The sequence below is a fragment of the Stegostoma tigrinum genome, chromosome 22 (genome assembly GCF_030684315.1).
Source record: "Stegostoma tigrinum isolate sSteTig4 chromosome 22, sSteTig4.hap1, whole genome shotgun sequence".
In the NCBI taxonomy this organism is placed as follows: Eukaryota; Metazoa; Chordata; class Chondrichthyes; order Orectolobiformes; family Stegostomatidae; genus Stegostoma; species Stegostoma tigrinum.
Window position 1 is genome coordinate 55,967,153 of NC_081375.1, and position 19,345 is coordinate 55,986,497.

General features: G+C 42.0%; 1 protein-coding gene across 2 annotated transcripts in view; it reads right to left on the minus strand.

Moving 5' to 3' along the window:
• Positions 1 to 578: 578 nt before the first annotated feature.
• The window catches only part of xylt2 (xylosyltransferase II), a 264,687-nt gene continuing 245,920 nt past the window's right edge, over positions 579 to 19,345 (minus strand). The window contains exons 10-11 of one of the 2 annotated variants that reach the window (XM_048555300.2): positions 5,738 to 6,071; positions 579 to 3,183 (exon numbers count right to left, since the gene is read on the minus strand). In XM_048555300.2, coding sequence (XP_048411257.1) covers positions 2,861 to 3,183; positions 5,738 to 6,071 — 657 coding nt within the window. In that variant the 3' untranslated portion in view covers positions 579 to 2,860. The remainder of the gene's footprint in view (positions 3,184 to 5,737; positions 6,072 to 19,345) is intronic. The other variant, XM_048555299.2, reaches the window with a different exon arrangement.

Below are 19,345 nucleotides of genomic sequence, written 5' to 3' on the forward strand. Positions count from 1 at the left end.
ATGCTGGTCTAGAATCCTACAAATGAATAAACTAAATAAAGTATCCACCAATAAATCCAACAGGGAATTGAGAAGGAACCTCTCACTTGAACAGTTTAAAACAAGACTTGCATTTAAATGATAATTTTCATATCTACCAGAGACTCCAAATCACTTTACAATCAATTATGTGCTTTTTGAGGTGAACTCATCTGGCAGCCAATGTACAGTCAGAAAACTTCCACAAAAAGAAATGTGATAATGTCCAAATAATCTGGTATCTTTAGTAGTGAGATTATGGAGCTCACTAACACAGGCAAAAGGTACAGATGCATTTAAGGGAAACTTAGATAAGAAGTAAGTAATTGAAACACATGTTAAATAGAACAGTCAAACAGGTGGGGGGGGAGGCTTATGTGGAGCACAAATACCAGCATGGATGTGTGGGGCATAAGGGATCTATTTATATGGAAACTTCTAACACAGGAATACTGTGAATTGGCAGAATCCATGAGTAGGTGAGAGTGACATTCAAGCAGATTCTCACTCAATTCAGTGTTTAAAATAACTGCCTTTTAAATACTTATATAGCATATACTTTATTACTGAAAAAAATATGAATTCTCATTTGTTTGTGAATTTTGAGTGGCAAGGTAATGAAGCAAAATACAGTAAAAGCTGAATCAAGGAAGAAAATGTGTTTAGTCATACGTAATAATGCAGTACTATTGTCACAGTGAGGGAACTAGACACAATAAAACATTTCCTATATTACAGAAATTATGCAATGTTCCTTTAGATACTGTTCCATCAAAACAAGTTGTTCAGGTAATCATGAAGACTAAAATGAAATCAAAATACCTTTCAAATAACTACTGAACTCTGAACCTCTCTGTATTAGAAGCAGAATGGGGGAATGAGGTCAGCTGGAATGTTGCACTCATACAGGAAGCACTAGCACATTGTATGTTTTTCAAATGAAAACTGTGTTTAATGCCAACAATGATTCCATTGCAAAAAAAAACTGAATTTCTTCCTTCACTGGGGTGCAGCATGCGTCACCCTCTGGAGTACAGAAAGATACAGCGCAGGGGGCCATGTACTTGATGGCTCTTTCAAGAAGGTATCTGAATAGGCCCACTCTGCTTTTTCCCCCACAGACATAAAAATGCTTCCTTTCAAATATTTTTCCTACTTATATTTGGATATTAGTATTAAATCTACCTTCACCACTTGTTCGGGCAGTGCTTTCTAGATGTTGGGTTCCTGCCAGGTGCTCCGGTTTCCTCCCACAGTCCAAAGATGCGTGAGTTAGGTGGTTTGGCCAAGATAAATTGCCCAGTATCCAGGGGTGTGTATGTTAGGTGGATTAGCTACAGGAAATGTTGAGTTACAGGTTAAGAGTAGGGGGATGGATCTGGATGGGATGCTCTTCGGATGAGCGGTGTGGACTTGTTGGACCAAATGGCCTGTTTCCACACTGTAGGGATTCTATACTTCTATGATTTTAACTCACTGGGTAAAAACAAAATTCCGGTCATTTTCCACAACAGCTGAATTACTTCATCATTGCTGTAAATCTGTACCGCATAAAATTGGCCATATAATCTCATATAACATACCTTATATAAACTTTAACAGCCAAGATTGAGAGTTCAACATTCAATCACTGAAAACCTTGGGATGAATTCAATCCTGCCCTCGCCTGAGGAGGCCTTCTCTGTACAGGTTATTGGTTTGTGATCTATAGTGAGAGACCTGGACGGTGTTTCCCTGAACTCAACAGTGCTAACCCTCATTGCAGTCCCACCTAGTCAAGCATCAGATTAAGATGATTCAGTTCTTTTGAGAATTTTTTCTCACTATTTTTACATTCTTCTCTGTTTGGTTATTTCTATCTAGTGAATCACAACAGTGACTGGATTTCAAATGTAATAGACTGGAATGTTTGTGACATCCTGAGGTAACCAGGCAAATTAGAAACAAGCTTATTTTATATTTGATTATTCATCACTACATCGACAATCTCACTCAGGATGAGTGATGTAGGATGTGAAAAAATGTTAAATCATCTTCTCAGCTATAAGCAGAGCCTAAATGTCAAGACAGTGCAATGGGCGTTTTATTCCGTACCTAGCCTGTGGGGGTTAGGTGGGGATAGCATAACTGGTAGTTTAAACTGTATCTAATTCTAAGCTTTATCTGCTCAGATGGTGTTTGATTTGACACTGGATGCCTGAATGGAAAGTGCTTCACTCCCTAGCCCAGATATTTTTCAACAGGATGAGCAAAAATTGAAGAGAGAATTTTTTTTTGTAACGAACGTCTTTATAAAGAGTTCTGAAGTTAGTGTCATATGTTAAAATGCATAACACCTTAAGTTGCTTGATTTCTTCCTTGCAGTGATGTAGAGATAACTTTGACATTACTGAAAATTTCATTTCATTCCACCCTCAATGGCAGTTAGCTCAAAATCAACCACAAACTGGATCTGAGCAGAAATCAAAGATTCCAGAGGCAGTCGGGTGAAACCAGGAATGTTGGAGCTTCCCCAAAGTTCAACTGATGCCGAATCATTGAGGGATGACAGTTCTATAATTCCTCTTGCAGCCACCATGTGCTGAGGTCAGATACCTCAATTCAACATGCACCAAAGACCCAATCAGTGTATTGTACTGGGATAATCTGTGGTGCAGGGTATCTGTGGCATATAATATCTCCTTCTTCTTAAACTCTATATGTTGTCTTCTTAATAGATTGGTGTCATTCTTCCATCTACGAGTGACAAGACACTGAATCAACATGCCAGTTCACAGGTGGGTCTCTTTCTGCTTATTTAACTACTGCATACTGCACTCCCCCCCAAACTCCACCTTCTGTGCTACCTCAAGCGTCCATCACCTTTGACTGGTCCCAGTTCAGATTTTGGGTCATCCGATAGAGAACTCCAGATGGTCTTTTGACAAGGTGGCAGCAATGGGCACGGTGAAGGTTCAACTGTACAAGTGTTGGTAGCTGACCAGAATTTGCCTATACTTTCATACACCCACAATTCCAGAGGCTTGCCAACGAGGTGAGAGTTACGGAAAGCCTCCTTTATAGCAATATCTGATGGAGGAAGGTTCAGAATCCCATTGAGGTGCTGGAAACTCTGGTCCATATACTCATTGTTCGGTGGGCCGGCGTGTAACCACTGGTCTTGTCCTGGATCACAGAAAGGACAAAGAAAAGTTATTTTTATTAATTAACCTGGACAATAGCTGCTGTTCCTGAAAGGGCAGGTCTTAACTGGGACACTTCAGCCAGTAATCCTGACTGGATCTCTATTACAAAGGGAGTGCTGCGCTATCAAAGTTACATCTTCTGGATAAACTGTTAGACTGAGGCATGTTTGCCTCTCAGGTGGATGCAATAGATTGCACCTCTCTATTTGATGTTATCTCCAGTATCCTGGTCATATTTATTGTGTTGTTGGTTGAGGCCATTTAATAGATCACTGTTAGCAGGACTGTCATGTCCACACACCCTCAACAGTGACATACCATGCATATTTTATATTAACAACAGTTTATTCTTAATCATTCACTCAAGTTGGTTCAACAGGCATTAGTTATTGCAAAGGGCACTGTATAAATTCAAACTCATTCTTTTTTAAGTGCTAACAGAACAGGATTCCATATGAAGTATTCAACTGTAGAGGCGATCCAGCCTGATCTGATAACTTTTTCCCTTTATTCTTTCATTGGATGTGGACGTCACTGGTAAGGCAGCATTTGCTGACCATCCTATTTGCACTTGACCTAAGTGGCTTATGAGGCCATTTTGGAGATTAGTTAAGAGTGAACCCCATTTCAGTGGGTCCGGAGTCATATGTAGGCCAGGCCACGTGAGGATGGCTGATTTCTTCCTTCAAGAAAAGGAAGGAGAAATGTGACACAAATAGTATTTTATGACATTTGTTGATAGTTTCATGGTTGACATTATTAGATTTCAATTTCAGAATTCAGAAATAATTGCAATGGTGGGATCTGAACTGGACCATTAACCTGGGCCTCTGAACTTCACCACTATGACACCAAACCCTTCCCCCACATTTTGTCCTCTTATACAATAACCAGTTCAAGAAGTGTGCACCAGTCACTCTTGACAAAGGGCATCGATTTGTTGATTTCCATTATGTCAGTGATCTAATTCTCACAATTCCCATCACATACCAGAGGCTAATCTAGGGAAGTCATGGTCTGGATAGTTTCAGTATAACACAGAATCTTACAGAGTTTATGGGGGAGGGTTCTGTCATTTAACAGAAACCAGTAATCCTGTGCACTCTCAAGCAGTACAGCGTGGAGATCAGCTCTTAATCTCCACCAGTTCTGTGCTCAGAATGCTCATCATCAGGGAAACATCACCATGATGATCCCCGGTATGGAAGGATTATTTTATGAGCAAAGAGTAAACAAGTTGGGACTCTACTCATTTGAATTTAGAAGAATTCTTAAGGGGTTTGACACCGGAAAGGCTGAGAGGATGTTTCTCCTCATGGGATTGTCTAGGACCAGAGGCCATAGTCTGAGAATAAAGGGGCACCGATTTAATACTGAGATGAGGAGGAATTTCTTCTCTCAGGATTCTTGATCAGTCGAGAAATCAAGGATTATGAGCAGGAAAGTGGAAAATGAGGAGTTGCTGGATCAGTCTTGATCCTACTGAATGGTGCAGCAGCCGTGACGGGGTGAACTGCATACTCCTGTTCCTGTTTCTCACTGTCTTATTATCCCCTTCCTAGAATCCCATCTCCTCACTGGGATAATACCTTTGCAATTTTCTTAAACTCTAGCTGTTGCTCCTCAACCGTCTCTGCTGATAAACTCCTTTCCCTATCTACTCCGGCTAGCTCTGCCTTTGTTTCTTTGTAATTATCCAAATTCCAAACACAAATTGTTCCCTTTGTAACTGAATGTTTTATTCTATTGCCTAGGGGATCTTTTCTTCTGACATGATTTATTAAACTTGACATATTTCATATCATTAAGTCCAAAATAGACTTATCCTGGTTGGATCCACAACATATTGTTTTCGGAAACTATACTGAATGTACATTCTGAATTCTTCCTCTTGACTAACTCTGCCAATCTTACTATGTCAATCTACATGAAGATTAAAGTCACCTATGATTAATCTACTGCCTTTTTTACATGGCCGAGTTATCTCTTGATTTATTCTTTGGACCACCATGTGGCTTCTATTAGGGGACCTAAGGTTCATTACAACCAGTGTCTTCTTCCCCTTTTTATTTCGGATGTCCACCCATGTGGATTCTATATCTTCCAACCCAAAATCGCTTGTTCTTATCATATTTATCCCATCTCACTCTGCCAACTTTAGTCCATCACCCTTCCCTTCCTGCCTGTCCTTTTGAAAAGCTAGATACCCCTGAATATTTTGTTCCCAATTTTGATATCCTTGTAAACATGCCACCGTAACGGCTATAGGTCAGATCCACTAACCCTGCATTTGTGCCATTTATTCATATATGTTCAACATGCAGTCATTAATTTTGCCTTTATACCAATTTCACCTTTGGCCGTATTTACTGCTAAAATACTTTTGAGGAATGCTGAAGTATAATGCTGAAGTTTTTAAAAAGAATGAGATTAAATGAGAAAGTGCTGCATAGTCGAGCAAAAAGTATGCTGTGCTTGTGACAGGTAGGTGACAGGTTGTGACAGGCCTCAAAGCTCGGTTGGATTTAATGTACCTTTTCTGAAAGGTTGCTTCCCACTGTAGGCCAGGGGAACCACCAGGAACTTGGTTTCTGCCAGGAGAACCCACAGATGTAGGACACGCACGATCCAGCTCCCAGGCCGCAGAGGGCGGTTTAGTGGGGGTTTGTAATGCGTATATTCAGCCTCTGAATCCACCATTATGTCATACGATGTTGCCACAATGTAAGTGGGGTCAATCCATACAACTGTGGCGGTCATGTTACTGCCCTTGGCCCATTTCTGCATGGCAACTGGCTCATCAAATGGCCCAATCAAACCCCCAAAGTTACGGAACAGTCGCTCCTTGGGGTCCCATTCTGTTCCTACCTAAAAAAAGGAAGAAAAGGTCAGATTAGCTTCTCCAGCATATGCACTAGGAGTATAAAAAAAAACAAAGCAATGGATAGTTAAGCACACTGGTTTCCTTTCCTCTTTCACATCAATAGGCTGCAGATCCAACAACGACAACCTATGTCTATATAGCATTTCTAAGGTAGAAAAATGGTCCATTGTGCATAGTCAGACAAAAAAAAACTGAAACTATACAACAGAGTTATTACAAATTTTATAAAATGATTGATTTAGAAGTTTAGTACCTTAACAGGAGAGTACAAAGCAGAGAGTTTTAGAGATAGATTCTTTATTACCAAGCAGATACAAGATAATTGGAGCCATATTGGAATGTAAATTGAAATTAAGATCGAATCAGGCATGATCTTATTGAATGATGGAACATGCTCGAACAGCAGAGTGGCCTTAGCAAGGGAATTTCAGGATTTTGACTCAGTGTAATGAATGAACAGTGATATATTCCTAAGAAAGGATGACAAGTGGATTGGAGGAGAATGTGAAGGTAGTGGTGTTCCTAAGTATCTGCTGCCCTTATCCCTGTGGTTGGAAGTGGTCGTGGGTTTGGAAGGTATTGGCTTTGGTGAACGTTTGGTGAATTTTTTGCAGTGCATCTTGTAGATAGTGCACACAGCTGTGACTGAGTGTCATTGATGGGGGGACTGGATGCCTGTGAATGGAGTGCCAATCAAGCTAGCTGATTGTCCTGGATGGCATCAAGCATCTTCAGTGTTGTTGGAGTTGCACCCATCCAGACAAGAAGGGAGTATTCTATCACACTCCTGACCTGAGCCTTGTCGATGATGGACAGGCTTGGTGAGTTACTTGCCTTAGTATTCCTAGCTTCTGGTCTGCTGTTGCAGTCTTAATGATTTTGTGGCAAGTCCAGTTAAGTTTCTGGTCAATGGTAATCTAAAGAATGTTAATAGTAGGGGATTCCGTAATGGTAACCTTGACAATGGTAAATTGGTTAAGTATCCAGGGAGTTGTAGGTTAGGAGTGGCTGAATGGCCGTATCCCACACTGTAGGGATTCTACAATTCTATCTTAAATTCAGTCAGTGGTCTGGGGCAGGAATGTCTGACTAGGAACAAGGCAGGTAGAGACATCCAGGAACTGCTGCTGAAGGAGCATCAGCCTTTGAGCCTATCTAACAGGCCGTGTGCTTCCTGTGTCAGCAAGAGTGGGGGCTACAGGCTTCAGCAAACTGACCACAGCACCATGGTACAAAAGCACCATTCAAGAGGGGGCAGAAAACAGAAATGCAGATGCAATGAGGGATAGTATGTTCAGGAGAATTAACACTGTTTTCTCTGGCCAGGATCAGGAGTCCCGAAGGCTGCGTTGCCTGCCAGGTGCCTGGTTTCAGGATATTTCACCTTGGTTGCAGAGGAACTTTGGAGGAGGGGAAAGATCCATTTGTCATGATCCTCATAGGTACCAACAATATAGGGAGCAAGAGGAAACAGTTCTGCTGAGTGAGTGTGAGCAGCTAGGGGTTAAATTAAAAAGCAGAACCAAAAAGATAATAATCTCTGGATTATTACTTGAGCCACAAGCAAATTGGCAAAGGGTCAACAAGATTAAAGAAGTAAACATATGGCTCGAATATTTGCGTAGGAGAAACAAATTTGAGTTCATGGATCATTGGCACCAGTATTAGGGGAGGGAGCTGTTCTGACAGGACGGACTCCACTCAAATCACACTGGGACCAGAGTTCTATCAAATCATAAATCTAGGGTTATGGATAGGACTTTGAACTGAAGAGTTGGAAAGGTGGGTTCAGTTGCATGGAAAATTTTGTCAACGTGAAAGGAAGGCAGGGCATAGCAAAGGTTCTTAAAGCTTCCAGAACGAGTAATAGGATATTAAATACGGAAAGGCTTAGGAATCTAACTTCAGGCAAAGCTGATAAGGGACAACTATGAGAAGGGCAGCAGTCAATGTTAAACTGAGGGTGTTGTACTTAAAAATGTGGGCAGTATATGAAACAAAATAAATCATCTTATAGTGCAGATTGAAATTAGCAAGTGCAACCCAGGGAGATAGTGAGAGATCAGTCTGAGACTGGTGCAGTTGGAAAAAGGAACAAATTAAACAGTCAGGGCAGTTTGGAAGATTTTAGAGGAGTATGGGCCAAATGCTGGCAAATGGAACTAGATTAATTTGGGATGTCTGGTTGGTATGGACAAATTGGACTGAATGGTCTGTTTGCATGCTGTACAGCTCTATGACTCTAATCAAAGTTCTGCTGAAAGAAGTTAGGCAATATGCGGATACCTTAAATGCAGAACTAGCGAGAAACAATAAATCACCTCCATCTCTCCCAAACCCTGCACTATCTATTGAATCCCTGATACAAGCAAATATTGAACAATAGAAGCTATGACAACTGTTGAATTCTGGCTTCAGATTTTCAATGTTGTCATTTTGAAAAGCAAATACTCAAGCAAGTAATAGGCCTGCGAAGACAAACATGAAAATAAGGTCATGCTATCAGTCAGATAAGTAACTAATATCATTCCAACTCCTAATCTTTGTATCTTTGTTTTTAGCCAAAAACTATGTCATTTTTATTTGAATAACTTATAGCTGCAGTTCTGCAATAAGCTATATTTATATTATTTCAGACTAAAGCTTTATGAATTGGGACAGTCAAAAAACCTAAGAGGCTTAAATGAGCTTTATAAGTTCAGGGACCGCTCCCTATATTGTTGGTACCTATGTGGATCATGATAAATGGATCTTTCCACTCTTCCAAAGTTCCTCTGCAACCAAGGTGAAAACACCTTGGATGCACCTGCTGTGGTGGTGACAAGCCTAAGTGACTGGTGCTTCCCAGACAAGATGGCGCTGAAATATGGCAATTCATTGCTAGTACTGTACAGCAGATCTTATTCTTACATATTTTACAAACATTTTGATCTTTTAAACCTCAATTCGAGGCCTGTTAAAATTATTAACAATGTTCTCTTGCAAGTTTGAAGATTCTACGATTGACCAGGCCTGATTACCGATGCTGAATCTGTAAGCCTACAACAAAGAGAAACCTACCAGCTTCCCACAGGCCCTAACTTCCTGACCTCAAGGAAACCCAGAAGCGAGGCCCAACCAGCCCAAGAATGAAACCTGACCCCACAGTGATCAAACTCCGAGGAGGCCCAATAGGCTCAGTAATGACAACCGACCTTAAGGGAACCAGACAACGTGGAAGCCTGATGGAACAAACTCTAAGAACCCCCAGAGCGCCTATGGCTGAGACTGGTGTCCAGGACTCCACCAGGAGCACACATTTACATTCCAGAGCAGCAGACTTCCATTACTGATGCCTAGGATCGACCAGAAGCAAATACTTTTACCATGAAATGTGGGAGACATGCTGGCCTGCAGGCGAGGCTGAAACAACATGGTTTCAAGTTTTCCCTCCCTCAGCAAACCCCTGGCTAACATCCAAGCCATTGAGAACAAAATGGATGAATTTAAAGCTAGACTTACCTTCTAGAGGGAACTGAAAGACTCCTGTGTGGTCTGTTTTACAGAGATATGGCTCACCACTCCTACACATTTATGTGCCTTACAACCTGAAGGCTTCTCTGTACATTGCATGGTGTCCTTGGGCAAGGCAAGGGTGGTGAGGTCAGCCTCCTAACCAACACCTCCTGGTGCTCAGATGTGACAAGTTTGGACAGTTATTGCTCCTTTGACCTAGAATACCTAACAGCGAAGTGTCGTCCCTACTACCTGCCATGTGAGTTCACCTCCATTATCCTAACAGCAGTCTACATACTCCACCATGCAGAAGAGTGCTCTTGATGAAATAAACATCGCTAAAAATGGACTTGAGACAGCATATTTTGAGGCCTTGTTCATCATGACTGGTGACTTCAACTAGGCCATTTCATGTGAGTATGACCCAAATACCATATTGTCTCTTGTCCCAACAAAGGGCCGAAGACCCTTGACCGTTGCCATAGAACCAAAGATGCCTACTGTTCCATACCCTGACCAAATTTTGGAAAATCAGATCATGTGCTGCATTCTTTCTCCTGGCTTACAAGAAAAAATTGTAACATGAGGGCCCATTATAGAAAGCAGTACAGTGCTGATCCGAGGCAGCAGATGTTCTCAGGGATTGCTTTGTGTTTGTGGTCTCGTCCATATTCAAGAACTCAGCAACCATGTGTATGCCTATTACTATTACAGACTTCATTAGAATGTGTGTAAAAGACTGCATGCCAGAGAAGGTAATTCATATATTCCCTAACCAGAAACCATGGATGAATCAGGTTGCCAAGGCAAGTCCAGGTGTGGGGTGTTCAAGTCAGACAACAGTGGCGTATACAGGAAATCCAGATATGAGCTCTGTAAGGCCATTAGAGACGCTAAGAGGTAATACCAGACTAAGCTAGAGACCAAACTGACTGCATGGACACTCAGAGATAGTAGGAACTGCAGATGCCGGAGAATCTGAGATAACAAGGTGTAGAGCTGGATGAACACAGCAGGCCAAGCAGCATCAGAGGAGTAGGAAGGCTGACGTTTCGGGCCTAGAAGGGTCTAGGCCTGAAACGTCAGTCTTCCTGCTCCTTCGATGCTGCTTGGCCTGCTGTGTTCATCCAGCTCTACACCTTGTTATCTTACATGGACACTCGCTGTCTGTGCAAAGTCAACACAATATAACGGGCTACAAAGCAAAGAAGAACAGAATAGCTGACAAAATTACATCCCTCCCTGACGCACTTAATGTATTTTACGCTCGCTTTGAACAGAAGGTGAGTGAAATGATGTCACCTGCCACAACAGCCTCAGATGCACCTCTTCCCTCAGTCACCGTTGCAGACATCAGATCGATCTTTTTGAAAGTGAGCCCATGGAAAGCATCTGGCCCAGATCGAGTCTCTGGCTGTGCACCCAAATCCTGCAAGTACCAGCTGGCTGGGGTATTCGCTGACATCTTCAACCACTCCTTACTGTGATCTGAAAGCTCCACCTGCTTCAAGAAGACCCCTATCATTCCAGCACCAAAGAAAACCCATGCAGCATGCCTCAATGACTACTGCCCAGCGACTCTGACTTCCATAGTTCTGAAGTGCTTCAAGAGATTAGTCATGGCTCAAATCAACTCTAGCCTCTCGCCTGCCTCAATCCCTTGCAATTCGCCCACTGTCGCCACAGGTTCATGGCAGACACAATTTCCCTGGCCCTACACTCATCCCTGGAACATCTGGATAATAAGGATACCCATGTCAGGCTCCTGGGTACTGACTATACCTCTGCCTTCAACATTATAATTCCAAGCAAATTAATCTCCAAACTCCAAAACCTAGGTCTCTGTTCTGTCCGCTTCAACTGGATCCTTGACTTCCTGACCCACAGGCCATAATCGTGAGAATAAGCAACAGCACCTCAACAATAATCCCCAACACTGGCACCCCACAAGGCTGCTCATTCAGCCCCTTGCAGAGCAAAAGAAAAAAGTATTATTTAAATGGACATGTTATGGAAGAGTAATTAGTTGTGAGAAGCATCACCTTGTCCTGCACATTTACCTTGTTCTTGGGGCTGCAGTGGCAGCAAGCATTCTACAGATCATAGACCCTTCTCCAAAGACTGAAAGTGGCTGTCCAAGAGGTGATCATGGACGTATGGGATTGATTGAAACTTGGGAGGGTTCTTGAGGGGCTTGACAGAATAAATGCAGACAGAATGCTTCCCTTCATGACAGAGTCTAGGAATAAAATTGCCAGTGGCAATTGAAGACTGCAATGAAGAGGAATTTCTTCTCTCATAAGGTTGAGTCTTTGGAATTCACAGACAGCTGTAGGGTGGAGTTCTTGTGTATATGATTCTTAATCAGTAGGAGAATCAAGGGTTATAGGGAAAACGCAGGAATGTGAGATCAGGCATAATCCTGTTAAATGGCACAACAGATTCCAAGGGCCGAACAGCCCATTCCTGTTCCTATTTCTTATGGTCTTATTATGGAACATTTGCTAATATTGTCCTATAGTGACACCAACCCCCAGAGTAATTTACACAGTTTTGGTCTCCTCACACGAAGAATGATATAAAACAACAAAAAAATTGCTGAGGAACTCAGATGTGACAGCATCTATGGGCAGAAGCAGAGTTAACATTTCAAATCCAGTGACCTTTCTTCAGAAATCGTTTTGCACCACTTTCTGAAGAAGAACTTCATACGTTAGATGTTGTAAAGCTGTATAAGCTGTTTACAGAGCCTAGAATTAGAACTGCACTTAAATCTGAGGTGAGGAGAATCATAGAAATAGAATGCCTACAGTGCAGAAAGAGGCCATTCGGCTGAGACAGTCTGCACCGACCCTCTGAAGGGGATCTGAAACCACACCCTATCCAATTAACCCTGCACAACCCTGGGCACTACCCGACAACTTAGCACTGCCAATCCACCTGAACTGCATATCTTGGGACGAAAGCGGAGCATATAGGGCATATGTGCAAACTCCAGACAGACAGTTGTCCAAGGCTGGAACTGAACTTGGGCCCCTGGTGGTGGGGCAACAGTGCTAACTAGTAAGCCACCGTACTGCCCTGAATTTGAAAGAAGGAATTCATTAACTTCACTTCGTCACTGGTTGCGAAGTCTAGAAACCGGTGGATGCTGAATTCTTCAGTATGGCCATTACATTATTAGGCGCTGAAGGAATAAGGGAATATGAGTGCAGAATGGGAAAGTGGAGTTGATGTAAGAATTCAGCTATTATCTTAATGGTAGAGAAGGCTCAACCGGCTGATTAGCCTACTTCTGTACCTATTTTCGTCGCTCTGTAGGGGCACCAGATAAAGTCAGAGTCATAGCATGGAAATAGACCCTTTGGTCCAACCCTTCCATGCTGACCAGACATCCAAATCCAACCTTGTCCCATTTGACAGATTTTGACCAATATACCTGTAAAATTTGCTATTTATGTGCCCATACAATGCCTTTTTAATGTTGAAATTGTATTCACCTCCACCACTTCCTCTGGCAGCTCATTCCATACATGCACACAATATGTGTGAAAATGTTGCCCTCAGATCCTTTTTAAATCTAAACCCTCTCATCTTAAACCTATGCCGTCTAGTTTTGAACTCTCCCACCTTAAGAAAAAGACCTTGGCTATTCACCCTATCCATGCCACTCATAATTTTATAACTGACTATAAGATCACACTTCAGCCTTGGATGCTCCACGGCAAAATGTGCCAGCTTATTTAGCTTCTCCCTACAGCTCAAACCCTCCTATCCAGGTAATATCCTTTAACTATTTTCTGCACCCTCTCATGTTTAACAACATCTACCCAATAGAAGTGTGACCAGAATTGTACAGCTGCAACAAGGCATCTCAAACCCGAGCCTCAATGTTTTCACCTGCTTCCAAGAAGACTGCACAATGCCGCATGCATTTTGCTGTGGTGAATCAATGATTGATGCAGGCCAAATGTGTTCTTTGTTTTGTACCATTCTGAAAAGACATCTTGTACTGAATAACAGTATGATACAGGAATTGTTTCAAGCTTTGTTAATATAGAAAATTACAATACAGGAACGGGTCTTTCGGCCCACGATGATGTGCTGAATGTTTCATTAAGTTAAACTAATTTCTTCTGTTTGCCCTTGCTCCATATCCCTCCATTCCTTGCACATTCACGTACTTATCTAAAAGTCCCTTAAACACTCCTATCATATCTGCCTCCACCGACACTTCTGGCAGTGCAGTCCAGACTCTTACCACTCCCTGTGTAATAACTTGCCCCTCACATCTTTGAAATTTCCCCCTCTCACCTTAAATGCATGCCTCCTAGTTTTGGACATTTCAACTCTTGGGGAAAAAAGATTCTGACTGTCAACGCTATCTATACAGCTCATAATTTTATAGGCTTCTTCTATCAAGTCTCTCCTCAGCCTCTGCCACTCCAGAGAAAACAACCCTAGTTTTATACCTCACACCCTCTAATCCAGGCAGTGTCTTGGTAAACCTCTTCTGCACACTTTCCAAAGCCTCCACATCCTTCCGGTTATGTGGTGACCAGAATTGAATGTAATTCTCTAAAGTGTTGCCTCAACCAAGTATTATAAAGCTGCAACATGGTATCCCGGCTCCTGTACTCAATTCCCCAAACAATAATGACAAGCATGCCATACAACTTCTTTACCAGCCTATCTACTTGCCTGGCCACTTTCAGGGACTTGAACCCCAAGATCCCTCTGTACATCAACTTTATTCAAGGTCCTGTCATTGACTGTATACTTTTCATTTAATTAACTGTATACTTCTCATTAAGTGTATGCCCAAAGTCCAGCACCTCACACTTAGAACACAGAACATTACAGCACAGTACAGGCCCTTCGGCCCTCGATGTTGTGCCGACCTGTCATACCTATCTCAAGCCCATCTAACCTACACTATTCCATGTACGTCCATATGCTTGTCCAATGACGACTTAAATGTACCTAAAGTTGGCAAATCTACTACCATTGCAGGCAAAGCGTTCCATTCCCTTACTACTCTCTGAGTAAAGAAACTACCTCTGACATCTGTCCTATATCTTTCACCCCTCAATTTAAAGCTATGCCCCCTCGTGCTCACCGTCCCCATCCTAGGAAAAAGGCTCTCCCTATCCACCATATCTAACCCTCTGATTATTTGATATGTTTCAATTAAGTCACCTCTCAACCTTCTTCTCTCTAATGAAAACAGCCTCAAGTCCCTCAGCTTTTCCTCGTAAGACCTTCCCTCCATACCAGGCAACATCCTAGTAAATCTCCTCTGCACCCTTTCCAAAGCTTCCACATCCTTCTTATAATGCAGTGACCAGAACTGTACACAATACTCCAAGTGTGGCCGCACCAGAGTTTTGTACAGCTTCACCATAACCTCTTGGTTCCGGAACTCGATCCCTCTATTAATAAAAGCTAAAACACTGTATGCCTTCTTAACAGCCCTGTCAACCTGGGTGGCAACTTTCAAGGATCTGTGTACATGGACACCGAGATCTCTCTGCTCATCTACACTGCTAAGCATCTTACCATTAGCCCTGTACTTTGCCTTCCGGTTACTCCTACAAAAGTGCATCACCTCACACTTGTCTGCATTAAACTCCATTTGCCACCTCTCAGCCCAACTCTGCAGCTTATCTATGTCTCTTTGCAACCTACAGCATCCTTCATCACTATCCACAACTCCACCAACCTTAGTGTCGTCTGCAAATTTACTAACCCATCCTTCTACACCCTCATCCAGGTTATTTATAAGAATGACAAACAGCAGTGGACCCTTGCGGTACACCACTAGTAACTGGTCTCCAGGATGAACATTTCCCATCAACTACCACCCTCTGTCTTCTTACAGCAAGCCAATTTCCGATCCAAACTGCTATATCTCCCACAATTCCATTCCTCCGCATTTTGTACAATAGCCTATTGTGGGGAACCTTATCGAACGCCTTGCTGAAACCCATATACACCACATCAACCGGTTTACTCTCATCTACCTGTTTGGTCACCTTCTCAAAGAACTCAATAAGGTTTGAGAGGCACGACCTTCCCCTCACAAAACCATGCTGACTATCCCTAATCAATTTATTCTTTTCTAGATGATTATAAATCCTATCCCTTATAACATTTTCCAACACTTTACCAACAACTGAGGTAAGGCTCACTAGTCTATAATTACCAGGGTTGTCTCTAGTCTCCTTCTTGAACAGGGGAACCACATTTGCTATCCTCAGATTAAACTATATCTGCCATTTCTCTGCACATATCTGCAACAGATCTATATCCTGTTGCATCCTTTGACAACCTTCTACACTATTCACAATTCCACCGATCTTTGTATCATCTGCAAACGTGTTCATCCAGGTCTTTTTTATATATCGCAGACAGCAGAGGTCCCAGTACAGATCCCTGCGGAGCACCACTAGTCATGGACCTCCAGCCTGGAAAACACCAAGCCAATTCTGAATCCACACAGCCAAGTCACTGTGGATCCTATACATCTTAATCTTCTGGATGAGCCTACCGCAAGGGATCTTGTCGAAAGTCTTACTAAAGTCCATACAGGCAACATCCACAGCTCTACCCTCATCAATTACCTTTGTCACCTCCTTGAACAATTCAATCAAGTTAGTAAGACATGGCCTGCCCTGCACAAAGTCATGCTGACTGTCCCTAATTAGGCTCTTCCAAACGTACATAAATCCCATCCCTAAGAATTATCTCCAAAAGATTCCCAACTACCAAGGTGAGACTCACTGGTCTATAGTTTCCTGAATTATCTTGGTTTCTCTTCTTAAACAGAGGAAGAACATTAGGTACTTGCAGCCCTCCACGACCTCTCCAGTGGCTAGCAAGAATACAGATCTTGGTTAAGGCCCCAGAAATCTCTTCTTTTGCCTATCTCAATAACCTGGGTTAGATACCATTGGGGACAGATCCACCTTTATGCTCTTCAAGAGATCCAATACTACTTCTTTCTTGATCTCAAAATGCATATTAGCATACTCCATATAAATCTCACTATCCTCCATATCTTGTTCCTGGGTGAATACTGACACAAAGGACACATTTAGGATCTCACCCACATCCTCTGCCTCCATCATCTCTCCTTGAATGGTCCTACCTTCTCCCTAGTTATCCTCTTGTTTTTATTGTATGTATTGAATACCTTAGGATTCTCTTTAACCCTACTTGCCAAGGTCATTTCATGGCCCTTTCTTGGTCTCCTAACTCCCTACATTAGTGCTTTCTTGTTTTCCTTATAGTTCTGACAGGCCCTATCCGATTTTAGCTTCCTACACCTTACATATGCTTCTTTTTACCCTTTTGAGTGAATTCACAACCTCCCTCGTTATCTATGGGTCTCTTACCTTGCAATCCTTGTTCTTCCTCCTTACTGGAACATGCCAGTCCCGAAGTCTTTCCAGCAGGATTTTGAATAATTCCCAAGTCAAATATGGGCTTGTCTGATCACAGCTCCTCCCAATTAATATGCCCTAGTTCCTACCTTATACTGAAATAATTTGCCCTACCCCAATTTAGAATCTTCCCACAAGGTCATGATTTGTACGTATTCATAGCTATCTTAAAACTTATAGAGTTGTGATCACTGTTTACAAAATGCTCTCCCACTGAAAGGTGAGTCACCTAGCCAAGCTCATTAGCAAATACAAAGTCAAGGATGGCCCCTCCTCTGGTTGGACTATTCTCATATTATTTTAAGAAACCTCTTGGATGCACTTAACAAATTCTGCCCTGTCTAAGCCTCCAGGTCAATATTGAGAAAGTTAAAGTCACATTGTTGGTTCAATGTGGCTCAAAGGCTGAAATATCAAATGCCAAGTGTCACGATTGAGGCATCACCTTCATCCCTCTAGTGTTGTGCTCTTGGAAGAAACAGATCTAGGGAAATGTTACTCAAATTCCATACAAGTAAAATAGAATTGTATTTATGGGAGTCACTGACACGGAACCTGACAGGGTATCAAAGTGAAACTCCAGTTTGTAACAGACATTCATTCTACTGCTCTAGTTGAGATTGAACGTATCCCTGCATTTGTACATATAGATGCAAAATGCTGCTGCATTGATTTCATTTTATATTTGTACAAGTAGATTCTGATTATTTTTTGAGAAGTTGCAGTTTAGGTAAAATTTAATGCTTATTGCTAGCTGCATGTAACTTCTTAAATCAAGTTGAATTTCTTGGTTCAGCTGCACCATTTTAAGATGAAAAAACTTAATATTCTCTCATGAATTATCCTCTTACTGTGAATCTGAGGTCGGTCTGCTTAGTTGCTTGATGGTGAGAGTATGGTGCAGACTCAATCTTCTTTATCTCCTTCCATTGCTGCAAGCTTGATGCTGCAAGCTGTATAACCACTTTTATCCAATGAAGAGAAATGCCTATGGTCCTTTGTAGACTATGGCTCATTTTCTAATTACCTGGCACTGCATGGCTCCCCTTGACAATATCGGAATTGCACTGTGGAGAAGGAAAGATGCATATTTATGTAGACATCTATGTTCTTGTGTAAGTAGCCGCAATGTGCGTCCTTCACCTGTTCCACGAAGAAAAGATAGCAAGGACTTTGATCAGTTTATCACCTTTAGTCGACATATCTTTGCATCAGCAGCAACGTTATTTCTTGGGTGTCTCTAATCTTGCAATTTCAATCTTTGCCTTTTTGGTCAGTTGCAGGAACCACCTAACACTCTCGAGTATACCATAACACAGGTTGTGGGTTCAATAAGCCCCAAGGAGGAACAGGAAGTAAAAGCATCAGATAATGAAACATAGCCTAATACTTAAGGGATGTTTATGCAGCGCAGGTCAGTGGCTCAGAATTCTGAAATCTGACAGAATACAACAGTTGAATTTTTAAAACTTCCATTTCCTGTCCCACAGTCCACCAATTTAAGAGGCTGCCAGGTGGTAAAGTCAGCAATAAAAGGGAATTGCCAGGAACATCCCCCAGCAATTGAGAAGGAACAGAATCAGTGGACAGTACTTGATCCGAAGAAGAGATTGTAGGAGCATTGAGAACTGGTGCACCTTTTGGGAATCTCGAGGATAGCCAAGCAGTCCTCCTGAATTCTAAGCAATGCTGAGAAAGCCTTTACTTCCTTGATCCAGCAACTGCGTCCTCCCTTTCGGTATCTCAAGTCCTGGGAATTTCAACACATAGTTGATAGACTTGACTGCCATTTTGATGTAAGGGTTGAAGCCTTATTTGCATATGAAAATTGTAAGACATCTCTCCAGAGCATTGCAGTTAAGCTGGAATTAAGCATGCTCATGATAGGTTGGGGTCAGGGTCCATCATTTTCTTTTCTGATTAATTCCACTTCACTCCCTACCTTTCTTGTGCCCCCCTCTCTATTTCACATGTGCTCTGTTTTCTTTTCTCTATCTCTTTCTCTACGTTGTCTATCTCTTTCTCAGTTCTTTCACTGCACTGTTCCATCTTAATAAAATAGTAGTGTGGCTGAGCCAGCCAGATTTATTAAATAATATAAATGCAAGGAGTCATAGATGGAAGAACTTCCTATTTATTCATATTCTATCTATTCATGCATTAGAAGGGAAACTAGGTTAACATGAGGGAGAAAGGAACAGTGGGGTGTACTTACAGAGTGAAATGGTGGAATGAGACTTGCATGAAACATAAACATGAGCATGTTGCAGCTGGATAGAGAGAAATACATGACACCTTCTACATCATAGCGCTTCTTT